Source organism: Tinamus guttatus, unplaced genomic scaffold (assembly GCF_059628265.1).
Source record: "Tinamus guttatus ecotype Peru unplaced genomic scaffold, ASM5962826v1 Tinamus_guttatus_pri_ptg000676l, whole genome shotgun sequence".
Classification (NCBI taxonomy): domain Eukaryota; kingdom Metazoa; phylum Chordata; class Aves; order Tinamiformes; family Tinamidae; genus Tinamus; species Tinamus guttatus.
The window spans coordinates 2106913-2129877 of NW_028289210.1; the positions used below are offsets into that span (position 1 = coordinate 2106913).

Genomic DNA, 22965 nt, shown 5'->3' on the forward strand with positions numbered 1-22965 from the left:
GAGGAAGGAGACCTCGCCATGGGGCACAACAGGAGCTGGATCCCAAAAAGCCAAGGCGAGCATGCCCTCTACCAAGCCGTCACCAGGGCTGTGGAGATGAGGAACGTGTCAGCGGCCCACGGTGCGTGGAGCAGGAGGAACACCAGCGGGATCGGCACCCTGGAGAATGGCGAGGAGCAAACCTACAGGCACTTCACCACTGCTGTGCAAGTTGTCATCTTCGTGGGCTCTTTGCTGGGTCAGTGAGTATTTTGCTGGTGTTTGTTTTGTTGATGTGGTTTGCTTGGGTTGCACAGCCCGAGCTGCAGACCCAAGGGATGCTGAGCCCGGGAGTGATGCGCTGCTGCGCTGACTCCGTGCTCTGCGTCTTGGGTCCTGCAGATTTCAAATGAATCCTTTGGAAGCACTTTATGCTGTAAATGTGTATAGTCACATGCTGTCTTATGTGTGCACTGTCCTTGAGCTAATAATTACGTGCTTTAGATAGATGGTAGTAAATGACTGATCAATTACCATGTAACTCTACAAATCTTTGTACATTTGTTAAGCAGCTACAGTAAATTGTTCTGTTAGAAATATGTTTGTATTTCTTACTACCAAGAAAAGTAAAATCTTTGAGTGAGACCATTTGCGCTATTTGGGAGGTCAGTCAGATTTCAGGAAAATGCTACCTGAAGCTAGTTGGGAAAGCTGGTTACTGGAAAAGATAGGGTTTTTCACAAAGCCTGACTGACTGAGTTCAGAATGGCTTTGCAGATGGATGTTATTTCTTCTAATCAGGAGTGTGTTTTTGTTTATTTGGTCTTGGCTAATGCTAGATTCTATTTCTGTGGTCACAGCAATTCGTGCCAATATTGATTTCTGCTTCTTGCTGTTTAATACCGCTTACTTATTTCTAAAATGATGGTAAGGATAGTCTTGGAACAAGGCTGTGGTCCTGGCTCAGTGATAGACTTGCTGAGTGTTGCTGTAAATCATTGAGACTTTTATCATCAGCTCTTCCTCTCTGTCATGGGGTGTAGATTTCATGGTTTCTGCTTTTCCTGTTGGAAGCATTGGTAGTGTGTGGAAAGAACTTATTGTGTGTTGCATAGGGCCTAGCACAAAATAACATTCAGCAAGCAGTTAGTGAGATTTAGTAGCCTGATTCCAGCATTGGCAACAATATTCTAAAAATTACAAGGCTAAATGAGGAAAAATCAGAATTGTAGTTGTCTTCAGAGGCAGGATGTGTGGGTTTGAGTCTTTACAGGTTTAGAATATGCAGCTTGTGCATTCCACAAATTCAGTAAATGTCCAAGCTGCTTTGATAGTTGTAGGGAGTGAATGAAATAGCACTACCTTTTTAAAAGGATTAAATCATTTCTGTTTCCAACTTGAAAGGGGAAAATTGTGAATGTGTTAGTGAATACTGATGTGGCATAACCAGCAATATACAGCTCAGAGAGGTGCACGTCCTTGAAGAGGGAAGAGTCACAGACCAAGCTGTAAATTTAATTTGGAAACTTGCCCATATTAATGCAATGTTCCAGTGCAGCTCCATGGCTGCCAGTGGCAGTTCTCATAGTAGTTCTCATTCTTGCTTCCTAGCCACTAAGACATGAACCCTGAGTAGGGGGTGAGTAAAATCAGCTCAAACACAATAGTATTTCTTGTTGCATGGTTTGAACTGTACTTGAATCTATGAGCACGTCATAGGAGAAAAAAAAATAAAAAGGTAGTTATGGACACCTCTGAGCATCAGTGGTAGAACAAGGAGAAGTGTCTCTAGTTACCACTTCACTGACCCACACATGTTCTTGATCTTCCTTGCAATTAAGAGCATGTGAGCTTCAGGAGTTCTTGAATGCAAAGTACATATGTCAAAAAGATAATATTGCTTGCGTGGGTCAGGTAAATTGTGATGCAGAGTCTGCTTCGGGCTTAATTGTACAGGTATGTTATGATTAAATTTGTTCTTTTTAAGGGAAGCTATTATAGGAAAACAGATGTTAAAATAATGATGCTTCTATTCAGCTTGCTAATGTGAGTGGTTTTGTCTTGGGACACTTAATTGCACCTATTTAGCTCAGCAAAATGGCGAAATGAAAGCTAATGTGAAATTTTGACTTTTTTTTTTTTTAATGCAGTGACTTTGGTTACCTTAACTACAAGGGAAAATAACAGGTATCAATGGGAATGCCTTACTTATTTCAGTAGCCCTCAGAATGATGCAGCAGGAAACAGTGTGACATGAGAAGCAATGCATACTGACGAGAGGGATTCCCATCAGTTTACTTTATCCTATGGAGTAGAATGAGTCAAGATTCAAACGTTGTGTGTTGTAACTTATGTTGCAAGGATGTAGTAGAATAGAACAAGAATGGTAGAGGACTGCTTCAAAACAGAGCGGTGCTGATTTAGTGGACAATCTGATTCATATAAAACAATATCTTGTTGCATAGGAGGAAGTGTTTTGCTTTGTACAGGCTGTGTCCTTGCAGCATTTCAAGCGGTTCCCTCCACCTGTCCCACCAGATGGACAGGATCAAAGGGAGATGTGACCAAGTGGGACTATGTGACCAAGGGAACAATGATTTGAACTCATGATAATACTGGCAAAGGTCCTTAGCTGAAAATTTCAAAGAGCTGCTATTGAAATGAAGCTGTTGTTTATGTGAAGCTGGTAAAACTATAAAAAAGGAGGAGGAAAAAAATAGGCTGTAGTACTGTAAAATTGCGAGAGGTCTGAGGATGGAGACCGTATTCCTGTCTCTCCTGCTGTTAGTTTAGTCCAGGTAAGAGATGGAATGTGCAGCTGCTTAGCTGTAAAAGTAGTTGCAAAAGTTTTCTTTGTCTGTCACCCTGTTGTTTTTTTCCATGGGGTGGTTCTTGCAGGGCCTTTCTGCTGGCTCCTTGCTTCACGGTACTTCTCCGCTGCCCTTTGTCATGCTGTCAGGAGCGCCTTCAGCAACACAAATTGATAACAAAAATGCATTATTTCTTGGAGTCTCTATGGAGAAGAGGAGAAGAGTATGCATTTAAAAAAGAAAAATCCCAAGCAGAATTTTAAAGAGATTGGGTGAATTTTGCTGACTGTGTAGGGTTTTATTTGGACAGTGAGTGCCAAGTACTGTTCCAATTGTGGAAAGCTAAAATCTGTGCTGTGTTCCCATGTCCATGAAAAAAAATTAGTTCCCCTTGCCAGAGGCTGCTTTGACTTTGGTACCCATCTGATTCCTTGTGGCTGTGGTGGCTGGCCCAGAGCAGAGCAGCTGTTGAACAGTGCAGGGCTCTGGTGGCTGGGGACACAGCTTGCCCCTTGAGCTGCCTTGTCACTGCCTTTGCTGAGGGGCTTATGAGCACAGGGTGAGCTGAGAAAGGACAGGAACTTCCGAGGACAGACTTGCTCATGCTGCCGAGAGATCCACGAACTGGGAAGGTGGGACTCTGCTGGCTTCCCCTGTGCTGACTACTAGACTGATACCTAGGTCCAGTGCATTTGTGGGCCCTGTGGCCAGGAATCCTGCTCTTGTGCCTGCATTGCCCTTGCGGATAAGGAGGACCCTAAGCAAGCAGTTCTGTTGTACTGCCGTGGGAGAGCGTTTTTTACTAGATAGTAAATTTGGATGAATAGGGAGTTACTACTTTTCCCACTGAATGTGAAAAATGTGGCTAGTGATTCTTAAATAGGTGGCAAAGGCCTTAACTAATGAATGGCAAATCAGGGATGACTTCTCTTTTCTTTTCTTTTTTCTTTTTTTTTTTTTTTTCAGGCTTGGAATGCTGCAAGGCTCCTTTTTGAAGACTGGATTTTTAGTGGCTTCTCTTTGGTAAAAGAGAATTTTTGACATCAGATTCACAGGTGAATCTGGCATACAGCAGTAATGCTTTACAAAGGCAACTTATCTCTTACCATTAGAGGTAATTTGTGGGGACTAATTAGTGCTTTAACACAGCCACTGCATCTTGCCAGCAGGAAGAGGGGGGAGTTTGCCCTGTGCTGTGACTGGGCAGAGGCTGCTGAAAGTCAGTGAGGCTGGATCCAGTGGAGGGTGAGTGGTGTGATCTGAGGAAGTAGATCTCCACGTAGATCTTAGACTGAAAGGGAGACAGGATGGATGGGCAAAATGGGCTAGATGGTATCACCATGCCTTATCCTGAGGAGAAGGAAAAGGATAATTGGGAATAATTAGCTCTGAGGCAGTTCATAATATGGGATCTTTCTCTTAACTGATTTTTCCCTCAGTTTGCTTATTTGTATACATTATTTACATTTATTTAAATATCATTATGACATTAAGTGGGTGAGTGTGTATGGGTTGTGCTTAATGCTCAGGTCCTGTGAGTTTTATGTGAGATTATATCCCATTATCACAGCATGTTGTTTCAATTCTATTCGTTTCCCACATGTGGTCTTGGACTTATTTGCATCTGTTCAGTTTTCATCTTAGCCCTGTAGATTAAAAACTCAATGGATTTCCTTTTAAAAATAGAGGTTTGTTTGTTTGTTTTAATTTTTGGCAAACAAATGTTAATTCATTGATGAAAACTGAAATGAAAAAGGTATATCCTGAGTGCCAGTGTCCCCCTTCCAATCCTGAATATGTATCTTCCTTTTTTTTAGGCAAGTTTTTTTCATGTATCCCAAACAATTCCAAAACCAGAAAACTTCCCCAGACCTTGCAGATCAGTACTTCGAATGGAATAATGGGGATGAGGTTTTTTTTTTACTTGTGCGTTTATCAGCACCCGTATTTTAACTATGAAAGGAAGTACAGCTTTCACAAGGGAGACTGCAGAGGCTCTAATACAGTTTGACCTATAATCTGGTGCTTATAGCACTTTCTGGAGGGAGAAGCTGTGGCTTTGATCTGTCCTCTCACGGGCAGGGAGGACCTTGTGCAAGGGAGGACTCTCTCTGAGAACAGGGAACTCTTCTGAGCACTTCAAAACAGGTGCAACATTTCCAAGGAAAAGTGTCCTTCTGCTGCCTTCCCCATGGCCTGAACACGAGGCAGGGCTTCAGGCCCATGTCTGTTCCTGAGTGTATCCTGTTGAGTGGTTGGCTCCTGCCTCAACCTCATCTTGAATCCAATTTTCATCTTCCCATCTTCACACTGTGCAAAGCTGTTAAAGGTAATTGCTACAGCGCCTAATCTATAAAATCAGAAATTAACTGGCAGTTACGTGTTTGTAAAGGCAGATGTGAGTTTGTGTAAGGAATAAACACTCTAAACAACAGCTTGTGAAGTGTGCCATGGCCACACTTCTGTGAAGAGCGAAGCAGGGAATATTGCAGGAAAAAACACAGGTACATGGTAACACCTAGACTGAATGACTGTGCAAGGAAAGGGAGGCACGTCTGCAATAGCTCCAGCAAAAATATTGTGTGCCAAATTGGGTAGGACCTCTGGAGAAAAGGTGCACCAGAGGTTCTTTATGGAAAAGATAATATTTTATTTCTACTGCTCTCACTCTTAGTAAAATTTGGAACTGTTCTGATTGAAACCATCTATACTAGGCACCTTGCATAGATAAATTTCATTGATGATCAGCCTGAATAGTTAAAGCTTGACAAAGTAATAAGCAACTGAAAAGTGAGTCTAGTGAGAAGCATCAGGCAAATGTAATTAGTGAGTGATAATATTTGTGTGTAGTAACAGTCATGTAGTAATAGTATCCCTGTGTATTTTTCATGAGCAGTTCCAAGCCCCAGGTATAATAAAACGAGCATCACTCTTTCGAGTTCATGTTGCCTCTTTGTAGTGTCTATCCATACGAACCTAATCACTTTGCTTTTTGTGCATTCAAGTGATTTATTAAGCAGTTTGGTACCAAGGAAAAATTGACTTTGGAGAGTGAGGTAAAAAGTAGGGGTTCTGCAGGCTTTGCACTTTGCTGTTGCTATGGAGACCTTCCTTGTCTGTGGCAGCAAGGATGCCTGCTCGGGAGCCTGCCCAGCCAGCAGTGTTACCTATGCAGAAAGAGGAACTAAGAAAAATCATGATTTATAGACAGAAAATTATTTCCACCTGTAATGCAAGTGCCTACTCAATATGGGGATACTATATGCTACAGTGTTCCTGAGACACATGCTGGGAGATGGATGTGGTCAGGGGACACCCCAGCCATGCTCTTGAGGAGTAAAGACAACTGCTTCCCATTCCATAAATGCATATGAGTAGGCTCCTCTCCCTATTCCTGTCTGACTTTAAATCCTTGTGTGTATGGGTACCTGATGGAAGTGAGAGTCAGAATCTGATTGGGTTTTGCAGAAATACTTCTGTCCCAATGGTGTTGCATGAAACTTCACTGTCTCTGTGCGGAACAGATGCTCACCCATACAGAACATAGTCTTGCAGGCTTCAGTGCTTATTCCTTTCTAGAATGTGTACATCCTCTTGTTCTGTTAATGCTGTTTGTTTATATTTCCTTATGTTTCTTCAGTGTGTGTATGTATTGGTATATATATGCAATATATATTGTATTGGTATATAGCTTGTATATTGTAATATACAGTCTTGTGTATTTTGGAGACAGGAAATGTGAGATTTGTTATAACTTCACGGAAATTGTTCTCGTGTTTTCTGCAGTTACAGATAGATGGTAAGTGGATTTTGATTCTTTCAAAGCAGGTTAGTTATTGCATTACGGAATCTACTTCTATTGGCGAGTGAACCCAGACAGCTGGCTTGAAAGGCTCTGGGAGCCATTTGTGTGATCTGCTTGGCAAGGGAGGGGACATGCAGATTTCCTAAAACTGTTCTGAGCTTTATGCTGGAAGAGTGACTGACAGCGCTTGGGGAGAATTTTAAATGGTTTTGGTGGTTCTTATTTACTCTGATTCTCATTTATTAGCTTGTGACAAAGCAGACTATGTGAATATTTTAATGAGTTTTCTGTTCAGCTTTCCTTCATTATTATCTTTTTAATTGTAGGTCACCATAAATTACCTGTTGTTGGAAAAGGTAATAGTGCCACTTATTGGAAACCTTCAAGATCTAGGAAATTGTTTCTCCTACTAATAAAAGTTTATGTTAAGTCTTTAGGAACTGATAAACCCAGGGGCCCAGAGAGCTGGGGTTGCTGTACTCTATCTTCCAGGGTCCAGCCAGTAATGAACTTGAGCAAGTATATCCAATGGAAGGACAGACACACACACACACACACATATATACACATACACACACACACCCCTATTAGTAAAAGATACATACCAACTACAGTTAAGATCGCTCTGGACTAGCTCCCAGAGAGACCCACTTGCACAGTCCCTGGGAGAGATCCCCATTTGGGGGTTGTGGGGAGGTTTTACTGCTATACTACTTTTTTGTTGATTTATTTTCTTCTCATCACAACATTTGTAAACGACTGTTCCTTGGATGTGCAAAGCAGGTGGTGGTTGAGGTGACAGTTAAACTGGAAGCCCAAAGAGCTTCCCTGTGTTACATCTCCTGTGCTTGGTGTCTCGGTGTCTGTCAGGAAAAGAACTCTCGGTATGTTCTGTGAGTGAGCCAGGTGCTGACAGATATACCTGTGAAATAATTATTGCACTGCACCCCTTTCCATCTTGCGCAGATTGAATGCTGTCTCTGTAGCAAGTGCAATTACTCGCTTTCCTGAGAGCACTGTTACATATCAGCCTTTTTTATTTTTAGCATCTTTAAATTAGATTGAGCAGCTGGAAGCAGAGATGGGAGCCGGCGCCTTGTAATCAGGCGGCTTCCCTAGAACCGCTGCGATCAGGAAACCGTCCCAGGGCGGCAGGTTGTCTTGGCAGGAAATCCCATCTCCCATCACAACGTGGGCATTAGATGAGCCGTGCAGTGCCCGCGGGAGCAGCAGCGAAGCTGGGGGGTGGCTGCTGGGAAGGCTCCGCTGCCGCCCCGGGCTCAGGGCCCTTGGCTGTCACCGGGGTTTGCGAGGCTGCTGTGCACTGCTGCCATCTCAAATGCTTTATTGCTTATGGTACAAACCACTGCCAGTCACGTCACTCTGTCATTAGTAACTCGGCTTTCTTCCTGAAAAATGTGTCCCTTCCTTCTGTTCTGACAGTTCCTTTGGGTGTATGCGTAGGGAATGTCATTTTGGGGGGACAAACTCATCCTTTTGTTTCTTTTTTTTTTTGTCTTTTAATTGTGTGAAAACAATTCCAAGCAAAGACTCACTAGCCTTCTGGAAAGAAGAAGGCTAAAGAAATTGCTAAAACATGAGGAAGATGTAATCTTGCTTTTCCTATGACCTTTTGCATCTCTCTCTATGTATCGTCTTTGCTTGGCTGCTTGTGCAACTCTGGCAAGCTGTATTTTTGTTGTGCATCTGTATTGCCATGGTATAACTAGAACGTTTCTTTGATACTGTAGCACAAACAACATTAAGTAAATACCTGTCAGTTGCTATTGCATGAATAATAGAGTATCAAAGAAGGGTGACTGTTGTTGCTAGGATCAGTATTTTTAAGAAATATCTGGAACAAGAGAAGGTGGTCTGATTTTCTGTTACTGTTTATTGTATTAGGCTGTTTTTCTCTTCCAGCCTTTCAAAGGAGTACTAGCTATATATATTTGGTACTATGTCTAAATTGCATGCTACTTCGTGTATTTGGCTTTCTACAGCCTTTAGTTTAATCTGCTGTAGCTTTCAGCCTGGCTCTTGTTTGGTTAAGGCATAGCTTATCTATCTTTTTATAGGTTGCTCTTGCCCTAAAGGGTTCCCCATTTCCTGCAGCACCTAAAGCCCTCTTCTCAACAGCACCACCTCACTCCACTGAGGCTCCAGATCTGTACTGTATCTTAGGCTTAACATGTGGAAGTGGCTCTCTGTTAAAGATGGTGTTTGTGGGAGTCTTGGACTGCAGTATCCTGCCTGTTTGCCTGCACCGAGCCTCCAGAATGTCCCTCTAAGAGCTCCTGGTGTCTCTGGTGCCAGTAAGTGCTGCAGCCATAGGGCCCTGCTCCTGTACTTCCCTCTGAGCTGACAGGAGATCCCCTGAGGTCCCCCTGTCTCTGCCCCTGACAGGCACATGCATCTAATTTATTTGCAAAAATACACCCTGTATCCTTGTCATGAAGGTCTGATTAGTGGCACTACACATGTGTATAGTGATATTGTGTATACGATTGCTAATCAACAGGAAATTATAGCAGGATCTTGCTACCTCTGCTTCTGTTTAACATGCCAGAGTGTCTTCTGAAGCTTGTATTTAAAAAGGCACAGTTAGTTCTGTTTTTTTTGTCTACTTCTACTCAAACACCAACGCCTTAATAAAGAAAGAGAACATTACAAGGAACATCATGTACAGGATAGCAGAATTACTATAATATAGAAAAAGCTGCAGACCTCAATAGCGTATTACAGAATGTTCTTTTACTTCACTTAAAATAATCTTTATTATCCTTATTTTCGTCCAGTACAGATTTCTGGTGTTCATGCTAGATTTGACTGAATTCAGCATTTCAGGTCTGCAGTTTAATTTGAAAGAAGGAATGATTTGTCACCTCACTAAAAGTTTTATGACTGTAACAGGCCTCTACTAGGACAGAAGATGGATCCTCAACTAAAAGAAATGCATCTAACTAGAGGAGATCCTGAAGCACTCATGCAGTTGGAAAAGTTAGTACTGTGTGTGATAGCAGCCTCTGGAGACTTTTTTTTTTTTTTTTTTAAACACATGTGTGAAAACTTCACTTTTCCACCTCTGTTGGACCTGAACTACTGCTTGGAGTCTGTTTTTTCCAGTAACATTTAAAGCATCCTTGGACAGACCCAAATAGGCAGTGTCCTTGGATGCTTCAGCAGTGCTAAAAAGGGCTGACTTTGCAAGATTCTTTCTCCCCAGCAAATTAACTATCCAAGTGTGGCAATATGTTATTTTGCCAGCTGCAGGGTGAGGAATATGAGAGATTTCCTTAATAAATTTGACATTATTTGTTCCCCTATAAGTGTTTAATGAATTTTATTGCTGAAGATTACGAAGAGGTAAATCGGTTTTGTCTTCAGAAAGCCGAATACTCCTGATAGTGCTTCCACATGCCATTTCCCTGGAGTTTTACTTCCACCTGCTCAGATCATAGGCTGTGTGATACCATGTGGAGGCAATTGCAGTGATAACTCAAGTACAGAAAATTAAGCTTGAATGTGTGAGAGTAGAGATATTTAGGCAAGTAGGCTGGAAAGTGCCCCATCAGAATGAACAGAACTGTGTGCACGTTGCTGTGTTGTTACCCCATCTATCTGGATGACAGAATTCATAGAGCTACAGTACTTTGCTTTGAAGATTACTTAGTTTTTGTATTTGTTATAAATTCAGTCTTTTTGGCATTTTATTTTCTTGCATTTCAATAAATGGAAAAGAAAAAGAAAAAAAAACTTTACTGGATTTATGTTAAACAGAGAGAGACCCGGTAGGTGGACACAGAGGTCCTACCCAGGAGGGCTCTATCCATATGCCTGACTCTTGCTTTTTCCTCCCTGCAACTTGAGCAATTGCCTTAATAAGGGTTATTGCCTCCCCTAATGTTCTTCCTACTCTGTCGCCTTTCACAAACTGTCGGTCCTGTGGGTGTGTGTTATTATGAAGTGCTAACATAAAGCGAGATTATTTTTTTCTGTTTCATCCTTTGAAGAGAGACAAATTCGCCCACCCAGAACAACTCCGGGGCACAAGCATGAGTCCTGGCTTGAGTCCTCACTATTGGAAATATAGAGGAGAAAATCCATGAATGGCTCAAAGGGGGGAAGAATAGAAATGAATGAGTAAATTGAATTAATAATATTTGCAAACACACCACCAGCAGAAGGAAGCTGCATCCAGAGAAACTTGTCTTACTCGGCAGTATCCGTTATAGCCAATGAAACAATATGAAAGCAATCTTTGTGTATCTCTCTGCTTTCAGATGTGATGCAGAATTATTATAAACAAAAACAGCCTTAAGATATTTCTGTGGCCGAGAGGAGGCTTGCATTTCTTCTTTGATGTTTGTTCTGTTCCCCAGCAGCACGAAACAGGTTGAAGTTATCTTTCCAGCGTGAGGAAATGAACAAAATAAATGTTGGAATAGAGGAAGAGTTTCCCCTCGGGTTTTCCCTTCCTCTATTTCCCATAATTTTAGTGTCAGTTGTATTGAATTACAGTTTGAATGTGATTTTAGAGCAGTATGAGCCTGGTAGTTGCATTATCAGTACTTGCCTAATAACAGGGTTGTGGGAAATGGCCGTGGAGGTGGTGGGGCCTCCGGGTCCCTTTGGTGCCCACGGAGGGGCCCCGGGGCCTGGCTGTGCTCGCGCCCTGCACCTGCCTCCAGGCACAGGAGGAGGCTGCCGGCAGCCTGGCCCTGCTCCCTTGCACGCGATAAATGGCAAAACCTCCTATATGCTGATCGGGTGCTCTTTGTGGTGTTTGGAATCACCGTGCGTGGGTAAGTTTGGTTATTGTAGCTGTTTTCCTGTGACATTCAGGTTGAAAATGGCCCTTTTCTGGGATCCTGTTACAGCGAAGGGACAAAAGTGTGTGTGTTTGTACCAAGCAGGATGCGGAATGGACAAATTGGCAGGGAAGGGACCTGCTTCCCTGGCGCCCCACGCCCTGCACGGTGTGAGTAACCACGCGGAATTTGCTCTCCGAGGGCGACTGGCACCAAGCCATTAGGTTGATGAAGGAGCTGCAGGATCCCATGCTTGTTATGCCAGGAATCCAATCTTCAGGTCCAGTCTTTTTACCTCTTAGATATCTGCTTTCTTTTACCATTTTTGCTATATCTTCGATCACTTTTGTGAAGTCCTTGGGTTTAGAAATGTGTTTATTTCTCTGTTTTAAAATTTTTTAATTTGGGAGGTCATATTTGTAGAATTAGTTAAATGAACTGGTCCCTTAGGTATTATAATTCAAAAAGTTAGTAGCTTTGAAAACGTTTGTATCCTGGATATGCCTAGAGCAGTAAAATCTGGACTTTCTTTTGCACATTTTTAATTTTCATGCTTAGGTTTTAAGCATGATGCCGTACATCTGTGAAATTACCATGATGGGGGAACAAACCAATGTTCTCTGAAGATACAAGTTTTAAAATAGAGATAAGCTACTCAGATCTAGAGTAGTTTGGTAAAATATGCAAGCCTGGATATTTCTTTCAGTGGCCTAAATGATCTCTGTAGTTGCCAAAGGGAGGAAGTGGTTGGTGGCCACCCCATTCATCAACAGGAAGCTGTTTGCAGATGGAGCCCATACAGCTTGTGGCACCTTTAGGATCAAGCAACTCTTAGTGCAGGAAACTTGGGTGGAAGGTGCTTGAGGGAGCTGGTGGTGGCCCTTGGTGGCTTCCTGATCCTTGGGTAACATCCCACTTTCCACAGAAGCTGGAAATTTTCCTCATGGGAGGATCCTCCTCCTCCCTTTTCTTCCTAGAGGTCCCATAGGTGAAAGACTTTCATTCCTAGAAGATAAGTGATGAGAGACCTGAAGAAGAATATAGAAGAATATACTAGTAAGTAGAGGATTTGACACTTGGAGATGGGATGTTCCTGGTTCTGCTTTTGTGATTTTTTTTTTGTTGTTGTTTTGTTTTCTCCTCTGGTGATGCCTCTGTTTTTGTATCTTGCCTTTTACTGCTTTTGAAGTTCCGTGCATGTGTTTTCTCTTGTGTATAAATACAGTTGCAGGAGAAAGTATGAGAGAACAACAAACAGAAATGAGGCAAAAAAGCTGAGTAAATAAAATCCTGATAGCGTGTTTTTGCAGCTGGGAGAGGTCCCAATATTTAAGATGTTTACAGTCATGAGGGCAGGGAGGCATTCACAGAGACAGCAATGTTACAGACAGTCTTTTTAAAGAGGTGTTTTTCTAGAAAACTGTTTTTCTTTTTTTATGAACACCACAATCTCTTACTTGCTGTTTACTCCAGCTGCTTTTAAAGATCCAGTGTAAAATCAGTGTTCAAATAAGATTCACTTGAACCCTCTGTCTACTAGAAATAGTAATAAGCATGAGGTGCCTGTATGCAAACAGGAAAAAAAAAAACGTGAGTTGGGGCTTCTGCAGGGCACGCTGGAAGCCCATCCCCATGGGAATGGGCAGCCTCGGGGGAGCTCGCAGTTCCCGCTGTTGGTTAGAGGCCTCTGCAGCGCTCGGCAGCGCAGCCCCTGCCTCCCCGAGCGGCAGAGCAGCTCTCGGATACCGGGATTTGGGAGAGCTTTGCTTATTGCTTCAACTTTGAAAGTGCTGTAACTACTGAATGGCAATTCTACCATTTTCTCTGTCTGCAAATTCCTCATCCTCCTGATGAACACGAGCTGTTTCTCCTTCATTTTAAGGAGTTAAGTGTAGCCCTTGGAAAGCTCAGTGAACAACATTGTAAATCTGTCTTGCATGGAATACTTTCTGGGGGCCAAACTGCTGTGAACCCGCCGTTCTCCTTCCCAGAAGTCTGTTATACCTATACCCTTTCTTGGGAAGGGAAATGATGACAATCACATACTACCCTCTGAATTAAGGGGCTTCCAATAGCGCTTATATCTGTGCTGAAACATTCTTCAGGTTACTCTGTATTGGGCAAATTCATCCTTAAGGTACCACAACAGGGCTCATGTTGGTGACTACAGCTCTACACTGATCAATCTGATATAACTGCATTTCTACATAAATACTTCAGCCTAATGTCATATGTTTAAATATAATACTTTATTTGTAAGGTGTGGCTTTTCACTGAAGGCTCATTTCATTGCTGTTGGGTTATGATATTGACTCTTTCAGTTTGAAACATTTTTTTAATTGTATGACCCCTAAAGATCCACTGCCAGTGGGGGGAAAAAAGGCACTGTGGTGAGAGCCTGTACAATGAAGAAATGTAACACTGCTTGACTTCATGAATGCTGCTTTCTTTAAATAACACTAAACACTAACACTTTCTAAAAATGAGGGAACACAATATGAATGTCTTATGTTCGGTCATTTTACACTGATTTTGTATTTAAAGTGCCAGTTAAGTCATGCATGTGAACACAGATTTCACCTCCATCCCAAGAGTTACGTGGGAATGAGAATTCTAAGAAAAACAGTAAGAAACATTTTCCCAAAATTATGGAGATCACCTGATGTACAAAAGGAAAAAATACTTCAGTATGTTGTAGACCCTCCAAGTTAGTTCCCGCTGCTGCAGACACTATGTCTTGGATATAAAATACTTTGTTGCATATTTGTGCAAATTAAAAAGTGAAAGAAGCATGGTAAAACAGCAGGTTAAACTAAATCAATTGCTTCTACCTGGAGTATGGTAGTAATTTTAGCAGAGAATTCTTAAGTTCTTGGCTGGAATATCAGAAAAGGTGGAAGATTGCTTTGTTTGGAACTAACATGTTCATTTAACAACTTTTTATTTTATAAAGGCAATCCGCTCAGTTTATTTTGTTTTAACTAGAATATAGGAAGAATTATAAAGTAATGTATCTTTTTCGTGCCATATGAGTCACCATGAATCCTCTTGCATCTTTGTTCCCTCTGGAGACAAACAAGCAGAAAACGTGTGTTAAGAAGGACTCCCCGATGTGCCCACATAAAAGCCTCCTACCAGAGCTTGAGAGCTTGCCAAAATTTTCCAGTAAACTGCCTTTTCAGCAGGGTTGTGGTTTTTTTGTGTGGTGGGTTTTTTTGTTTGTTTGTTTGTTTTTGACAGAATGACTACTGCAGAAAATGTGTTACTCAAACCAACTCAGAAAAGGTAAAAAGGGTTTGAGGTTGGGGAAGGTAAGTGGCCTCGTGTTGCAACAGGGTAATGTTTTCCTATTGAACACGTCGACAGAACCTGTAATTTTTTATTTTCATGTTTTTCCTAAAGAAAGGCTTTAAAGGACAAAGCCCAATGTCTAACCTTTCTCATACCATCCTGGTTTCTTGTTTAATAGAGGGCTTTCTTTTTTTTCTCCATTCTGGTGCATGTGTACAGGGGAGGCTCCCTGGTACTTTTATCTGCTGGAAAGGGCAGCCGGATGCCAAGAAACCTCTTGCAGATGGAGTGGGGAATCAGCCAGCTGAGAGGCAGGAGGTGGAAAGGAGGGTTTTCCTAGAGTGTGGCCTCTGTTTTGGTTCAATTATGTTCTGATTAATGTTAAGAAAAACATAATATGCCCAACATGTTATGCCCAGCTAATGGAGTGGATCCTATCCACTGGTGGTTTGTGAGTAAATTGACAAAGAAGAAAAATTTGGGCGGGGGGATTAATGACAAACATATTTATTTTAGATAACAACCTTTGGTTTCTATAGAGATTATCTTTTTGCTTGCTAAAGGTGGTATTCAATTTGAGTTATTGCTGAGAGCTATTATCGCCAAACTGTCTCAGCTGTTAATGCCTGAATCAATACTTTGTGTCTGGCAGTAAATCTGAGCATGGTACAAATTGAAAGGGGAGTGAAAATATTTTTCTTTCAAATCAAGATAATATATTCTTAATATTTAATGCCCAGAGAATGTTACCTGTTGGAAACACAATGAACTTGAAACACTACAGTAGCTTGGAGTCTGCTGTCTGAGCACCTTGATAAGTCAGACTGTTCTTGCATTTACTTTCTCATTGGCCTAAAGTTGCATTTACTTTCTAAAGTTAAATTTACTTTCTCATATTTCTGGGCAACTTTTTTACTGTGTAGCTGCTTGGCACACAGTAAAAAACTTGGGGACAACAGTTCTTTTCATCCCAATGCAGTAGAATATATATAATACACAAATATTTTTTATTGAATGTTGGTATTTATGATAATACAAGAAGATAAAACTAACTTTATTTGACTTTGGTTAGTAGGATGGTAGCATGTTTGCCTCCGACATGGAGAGCTCTTTGCAGAGTGGTTACCTTTAGCCTTTGCTGCTCCTCTTTGTGGCCTGGATAGATTTTGGAGGGCGCAGGTAAGCTGTCTGTTTCCCTCCTCGTTCAGTCTGTGGAGAGATAAGGTTACCAATTAATGTCAGATGGGGTGAAGCTTTTATGTAGATGTAGCTCATTTCCTGAGAAGAGCAAAGGCACAGATTTATTTTGCAAATCAAAAACATTTTGTCTTTTTCTTCCAGATGTCTGAAAGCTGTGCAGCCTGTGTAGGATATATTGTCATGTGCAATCATTTAAAGGAGATGTTTGTGTCCTGGGCAGTACTGGCTTACAGGGAATAGTGAGGGGTGGCATTGACAGCTCCATGTTCGCTCTGGCTTTTCCCTACATGTGTCACATCTCATCTGTACAATCCTGGGAAGTACATGGAGTCTGAATGCAAGGTTGTGTAGCTCAATCATCAATCAGATGCATCTCAGAAAATAACTTGGGATAGAAGATGACACCATTCCCTGCTGCGGGGATGTGAAGCACCTAGAGCAGCCCTAGCAGAATATCAGGGGCAGAGCGGTGCCTTTCCTGGGTTCAGGAGCGCCTGAGTAATACATATAGAGCTGAAAAGTGGCTCTGCAAATTGTGGAAAGATTCAGAGCACAATTGCTTTAATGCCTGTTAAATTACCTTGTTGCCTGGAATGTTGTTATCCTCTCCCATGGAAGCAATAGCTGGAGGAGCAGCTTGTTCCGAAGCCTCCGTGTACTCGATGGCGTGCCGGGTTTCTGGTGCGCTCGTCTCCGAGAGGCCAGCCCTGGCTGGCTTGGAGCTGCACGGAGGGCGATACTTGCTTTGAAGGCGTCAGCAGGATTGGGATCTTTGCTGATACCGGTATCAGCATCATTTCTGCTTCATTCCTGCCACATCCAGGGTCAGCCAGCACCAGCGTTAATTTTGTTCCCTTCTGGCACTCCCTGGTACAGTTGTAGAAGTGATTCCACAGCTGTAAGTCTTGAGTCTTGATCCAGGCTTCTCTGTAAGGTTCTGAAAAGTAGTCTAGTAGTAAATATTATTAAGAATATTATTTAAAATCTCTGACTTGTTTTCTTATTCTTTGCTTATATTTATCCATATTGATGTGAAACTTGCTTTAGAAATAAAGTTACAAAGTCACTGCAATACAAACTACACAAAAGATTTAAATTTAAAAATGAAATCATCAGCTTCTGCCCCACTCCATGGCACTGTAATAATATATTATTACTATGTGAGAAGTCCTTCAGAAAATGGAGGATTGGAGTTTTCTAAAGCAAGTGGTTGATTGACTGAATATCTTGTAGCAATTTAAGAAGCTTTAAATACATCTGACTGAATACTGCATGTTGAAGATATTATCAAGCCCAAAGCACCTGCCAAAACTAGATGGATGATTCTATTCTTCAAAATACATCAAATAGTAAATACTTAACTCAATATTTTGTCATCCACCAAAAAGAAATGTGCATAGTAAGACACATAATTTTTTATAAAGTAACTTCTGAATTGCATTGAATTACTGCGCTCCTACATAGTGTGTCTGCGAGGTAAATTTTACAGTTAATACTGCATAGTTTTACGGAAATGATGGCTGAAGTTAATACTGCATTATCAAGAAGCTAACTTGACCTTCTGGTATTTCTTGGTAGTGTGTGGAAGATCTTTCTGTCAAGAGCTGAATGTCCAGAAAGGAGACAGAGGAATCCTAAAACTTTGTTTGAATAAAGGGAGAGTCTTCCGGGCATGTCCCTGTGGAGTTTCTCAAATTGCTGGAGGACGCAGCCCCCCTTTTATCCTAATTTCCTGACAGAGGGACGCCCTCTCCTTTTCCCCATTGGCCAAGGTACTCAGAAGTTACAGCCTTCCCTGCCTGCCTATACCAAACTCCTGCCTCCTGCCATCTGCTCTCACCTAAGGTCACCTGACTCCTTTGTCCCCTTTGCTGAAGAATGTGGGGGAATTCCCTTATTTCCCTTATTTGTAAAGGCCCCCAACTCTTGGCAGATGTTCTTTTGTCCCACTCACTCATGGTTCCACTCAGTCTCTCCCCTTCCTTTGTCCTGCTCTTCAGCCAGACTGCGGGGAAATCCCCTTATTGGTGAACACACAAACTTGAGCATTCCCCTCAGTAGGCACCCATTTCTTTGGCCACCTGAGCAAGAACATTTTGTTACTGGCATTTCTATATCTTAGCAGCTAGAGGGTAATTGTGACCAGCAAATAAAACTTGAGGCTTTTACTGGTTGGAAAGAAGACTGGTAGCCAAAGTGCAGTAGTGTCAGCAGAGCCGTGGGGCGGCAGCGGCTCCTTATGGCACCAGCAGCAGCTCGAGGTGCTGTTTTCTCTTGTTACCTATATTGTTATCCTGAAAAAAAAACACATACAAAACAACTCGGCCTGGAATCAGGATTTCTGCTGACCGTAACCAAGTGTCCAGGAGGTAGTGGATGTCCCTGGGAGCAGTTTTAGCCCAGTGCACGAGGAACTGGGTAACAAAGAGTGATTGCAGGATTTCTTCAGTATCCAAATTTGAATGTAATCTAATCAGTCTGGCGCACTGAGCTATTTTATTTTGTCTGGATCTGCTGTCTGGTTGGGTGATCTAACTACCGTCTCTGGCTTAGTGCCCTGTGGAAAGGGACTCAGTGAATTGCATTAGAGTTGATTGTCTCGGGGCGGGTATCACGGAGAGACGCGGGCTCTGCTTGAGACCATTCTCTATCAGCGAGGCTCTTGCCAGCTGCTGGGCCACGTGGCAAGAAGTGCCCTTGCTTTCAGGTTCTTGCCAGGTTGCTGCTCCTGCAAGGGACAGTGCTGCTTTCTGAAACTACATCTGGTGCCTTGAAAGTTTAGAAGGAAAGGCTTGGGAAGCGCCTGAGAAAACTGCGTAGCTTTTTGTGCTGCTTTTGTGATGTTTGTGATAAACATGTAGCTGAAATATGAGGCAGTTCTGTTTCAGTTGGACACCCTGCTTAGACGTGTATGAGCTGCACACTTGTTAAAAGTGAGTGCTCAGTCACTCAAAGCACCGAGCATGGGTACCTCCTGCTTTTCCTTTTTCCCTTCTCCTGTCTGATTTGTTTAATTGCATGTTGTCATGCTTGCATAGAATCTCTTGGTCTGGAAAATAAAGGCAGTTTTTCTCTGGCTGTGGCTTCAGGGGCTTGTGTCTGCTGCTGAAACGGCAAATATAAGTCAAAGCAAGTTCTCTGTGATCCACTGACACACAGAGTCAAATCAAACCACTCCTGCCTGGAAGCTTTATATTTACTTGCAGTGAATGGTTTTCTTAACACAGATGAATAGATTATATGCTGGTCATTAAAATATGAGCGTGTTGAGTCGAGATGGATCCTTTCATATATGAGTCAGTGTAAGCATCTGAACATATGGTTTGGATATTCTACTTAAATATTGCTCTGGAAGACTCTAACTGCATTACTAGGAGGAGATAGCTGGAGAATAACTGTTTTTCATTCATCTGGTTATAAAGTCTGTAGTTACTACACTGGCTTTTTAGTCTGGCTTGTGTGATGATTCAAATCAGTGACTGCATCAAACTCCAAATAAGAGCTTTTTACTTGTGTTACTAGCTGCCAAACAAATCTATTTTTCCCCTTTTTCTCTGTTTCCCTTCCCCTCTCCCCTTCCAGGCAACATCACGGTGCTGTGGTCGACTTGCCGGCCGTCGGTGCTCAAGTCCGTGACGAGCCGGTTCGTGCGGAACCTGGCGTGCTCGGGGATCTGCGCCAGCCTGGTCTGCGTGCCTTTCGACATCGTCCTCAGCGCCAGCCCCCACTGCTGCTGGTGGATCTACACAATGCTCTTCTGCAAAGTTGCCAAGTTTTTGCACAAAGTCTTCTGCTCAGTAACCATCCTGAGTTTTCCGGCCATTGCTCTAGACAGGTAAGAGAGAAAACTTGAACAGTTTCGTAATCCTTGATTTTTTTTTCCTTTCTTCTCCTTTTGATGCCATTTTGTTTTAGCGTTGTAAACGCTAATGCTATTTAATGTTGTGTTATGCCATTACATGAACTGCTCTTGTTCCAATACTTTCCTCATTACATGCGGCTCCTTTCTAAAATGTCTTGGAATGAGTACTCTTCTCTAATATTGATTACTTTTTCATTTTACTCTGACCTTTTCTAAGGGGTTTTGAATCTGTAAATTAATCATCAGAGAATTTTTTATCCTTTCTTTCTCCCTGTCATTAATCATTTTTCAATAACAAAACTTGACTTAGACCATTTCAGACTATAGATAAAGTGCACGTCTTTAACTCTGAAAGCTGAAAGGCATTGCCTGTCAGGAAAATTTACCAATGCCTGGGTCAACTGTCTCTGGTAATTTTCAGATTGGATTGTATTAAAAAAAAAAATCCAGAACAACCCAAACTAATTTAGGTAAATTTTGAATGTAGAAAATTGATCTGAAATAAAAGTGGCTGTTTGGACTGAAAAAGTTTTGGATTCCATTAACTTAGCTTATTATGTGATTTGAGGTCAGTGATCTCACCTAAGTGCACAGCTCTCATTATCTTGATAGTGACTGTAATTTAGATATTTTTGGGGAGCAGATAATGGTTGCAGTTTAATATAGCTGGATTTATGTATGTTTGATAAAATTGTTGTTAGATAACGCATTAGCTCTGCAAAAGAAAAGCAAACTGCAGCCAGTAAAATGGTGTGTATTTTACTCTAATAGTAGTGTCTTGATAACTGCAGTATTGCTCACTGTAATGCATGCCAGTGTTGCTGCCTAAGCAGTGTGTCACTTGTCCTTTACCAGCTATCACCTGTGATAAGGGTAGATGAATAGGTCTCTTAGGAAAGGTCTGCCAGCTTAAAACTCCACATTAATAAGCAAAACTGAACAATGAACCAGTGCCTGAAATTGGACCGTGTCAAAGATGTACATTAATCTTAATGCACACAGGCTATGTAGTGTTCAAACTATCCTTTTGCTCAGGGTTTTGCACACCAAAGCTTGTGGAAAAACAAAACCCTGTTGTACTTCCAGCAGTCAAGTCCGTGTCACTTGTGACTAACTCTTTTTTTTTTCCCTCCAAAAATAAGAGAAAATCCATTATAAAGCAACTTTTCATTTTAACTGTGACTCTGGCCTTTGTGTGACATAGCCATTCCTCAACCATAGCTTGTTGAATTTGTGCTTTTCACAGGTAAGATGATGAAATTTTCAAGATAACGCTCACTTGCATCAGACCAAGCAATGTAGTCCCAGTTAGAGACCTGTAGACCCTTAATGTGCTCCTCAGGTGTGGAGGTTTTTTCTACAAGCAGACCTGCACAGCACTGCACTTGTGTCTGCTCTCTCATAAACAGCTACTCAGTTGGCAGCCTGGTTAGGGAGTTTGTGCTCACCATAAGCTATAACCTTTTCATTATGTCAGTTGTATTTTGTTTTTTTATTCATTGCTTACTTATTTTTGACAGGTACTACTCTGTTTTATACCCTCTGGAAAGAAAAATATCTGATGCAAAATCCCGTGACCTGGTTATCTACATCTGGGCCCATGCAGTAGTGGCCAGCATCCCAGTGTTTGCTGTGACCAACGTGTCTGATATTTATGCCATGTCCACGTGCTCTGAATCCTGGAGTTATTCCCTTGGTCACCTGGTGTATGTCATCATCTACAACGTCACCACTGTGATTGTACCTGTGGCTGTGGTATTTCTCTTTATGATTCTTATCCGCAGAGCACTGAGTGCCAGCCAGAAGAAAAAAGTCATCATAGCTGCCTTAAGGACCCCTCAGAATACAATATCTATCCCTTATGCTTCCCAGCGGGAAGCTGAGCTTCATGCCATGCTGCTTTCCATGGTTATGATATTTATTTTCTGCAGTATCCCCTACGTGACCCTGGTGATTTACCGCACCATTCTCAACACTTCAGATATTTCCGTCTTCTTGTTCCTCACTGCCATTTGGTTGCCAAAGGTGTCTCTGCTAGCCAACCCCTTGTTGTTTCTAACTGTTAACAAGTCCGTACGGAAGTGCGTGGTGGGAACCTTAGTGCAGCTGCACCGACGATACAGCAGGAGAAACCTTGTCAGCTCCGGTGGCGTCGCAGACACCAACTTGGAGGCCAGTGTCCGTTCGGGGAGCCAGCTGCTGGAGATGTTTCACATCGGGCAGCAACAGATCTTCAAGCCAACAGAGGATGAGGAGAATGAAACCAGATCCATTGGCTCGGGTGACTTTCAGCAGAAGGAAGTTCCTACAGCCAGTTTAGAGGTAGAACAGACTTTGGTTCACAAATCTATACCGCGCACGGCTGCAGACTCTGCAGCTCAGGTGGCCCCAGCTGTGCCCACAGATGCCGAGTTGACAAATGACAAGTATTCCGTGCAGTTTGGGTTTGGCCCCTTTGAGCTGCCTCCACAGTGGCTCTCAGAAAGCCGGAACAGTAAGAAGCGACTCCTGCCTCCTTTGGGAAATACCCCTGAGGAGCTAATCCAGACAAAGCAGCCCAAGGGTAAAGCAGAAAGAAAAATCAGCAGAAACAAAGTCAGTATCTTTCCTAAGGTGGATTCTTAGTAGGAGCAGAAGCTGTGGCAGAGGAGTCACCTTCTATTTTATGTGTGATCCCATGGATCTTTGTTATCCTGAAATTTGTTACAGGCTATTTTTTCAAGCTAATTCAAGAGGGGAAAAAAAGACATATTCAAGTGTTCCTTATTAATGTGTTTTCATGGAAATAATATATATACTGATTCATAGTTTTATTTGTGAAATACCCACAGTAATTCATGTCTGATTCGCAGGGTATTCATGGCTTTGGGAGCATCTTTTTGTACGGCTGAAGGATGAAAATGTTGCCAATGGCTTGCTGGGAAGCTTCATGTTCCATTAAAATGGACTGGGTATCACGGCAATGTAACAGGAAGGGCTCTAGTGAGCATGAACAGATGCAGACTGAATGGGTCCTAACCTCCCAGAAATGGACTCAGCAAGACTCCACATGTTTCTTTAATGCAGTTGTGTGTGCAACTTTTTCAATTAAATCCATTTCTCATACCAGTGTTAAAAACAAAAGTTGCCATTTTGCACATTATTATACTTACTGCATGTCTGCCAGACTTCTAAGCTGTTTTTTTAAATTAAAATATGCTATTTTTG

At 42.1% G+C, this 22965-nt stretch overlaps 1 protein-coding gene across 1 annotated transcript; it reads left to right on the plus strand.

Annotated features, from left to right (window-relative positions):
• On the plus strand, positions 1-22492 carry GPR176 (G protein-coupled receptor 176). The gene is made up of 3 exons (XM_010223870.2): positions 1-238; positions 19479-19731; positions 21279-22492. The coding sequence occupies exons 1-3, from the start codon at positions 19-21 to the stop codon at positions 22381-22383; spliced, it is 1578 nt and encodes a 525-aa protein (XP_010222172.1). The 5' UTR covers positions 1-18; the 3' UTR covers positions 22384-22492.
• The last annotated feature ends 473 nt before the right edge of the window (positions 22493-22965 follow it).

Excerpts from the sequence above, each read along its gene's own strand:
- GPR176 (XM_010223870.2), top strand. The coding sequence starts at position 19 with ATGGGGCACAACAGGAGCTGGATCCCAAAAAGCCAAGGCGAGCATGCC. Across the intron at positions 239-19,478 it reads CTTCGTGGGCTCTTTGCTGG|GCAACATCACGGTGCTGTGG; the intron begins GTCAGTGAGTAT and ends CTCCCCTTCCAG. Across the intron at positions 19,732-21,278 it reads CCGGCCATTGCTCTAGACAG|GTACTACTCTGTTTTATACC; the intron begins GTAAGAGAGAAA and ends TATTTTTGACAG.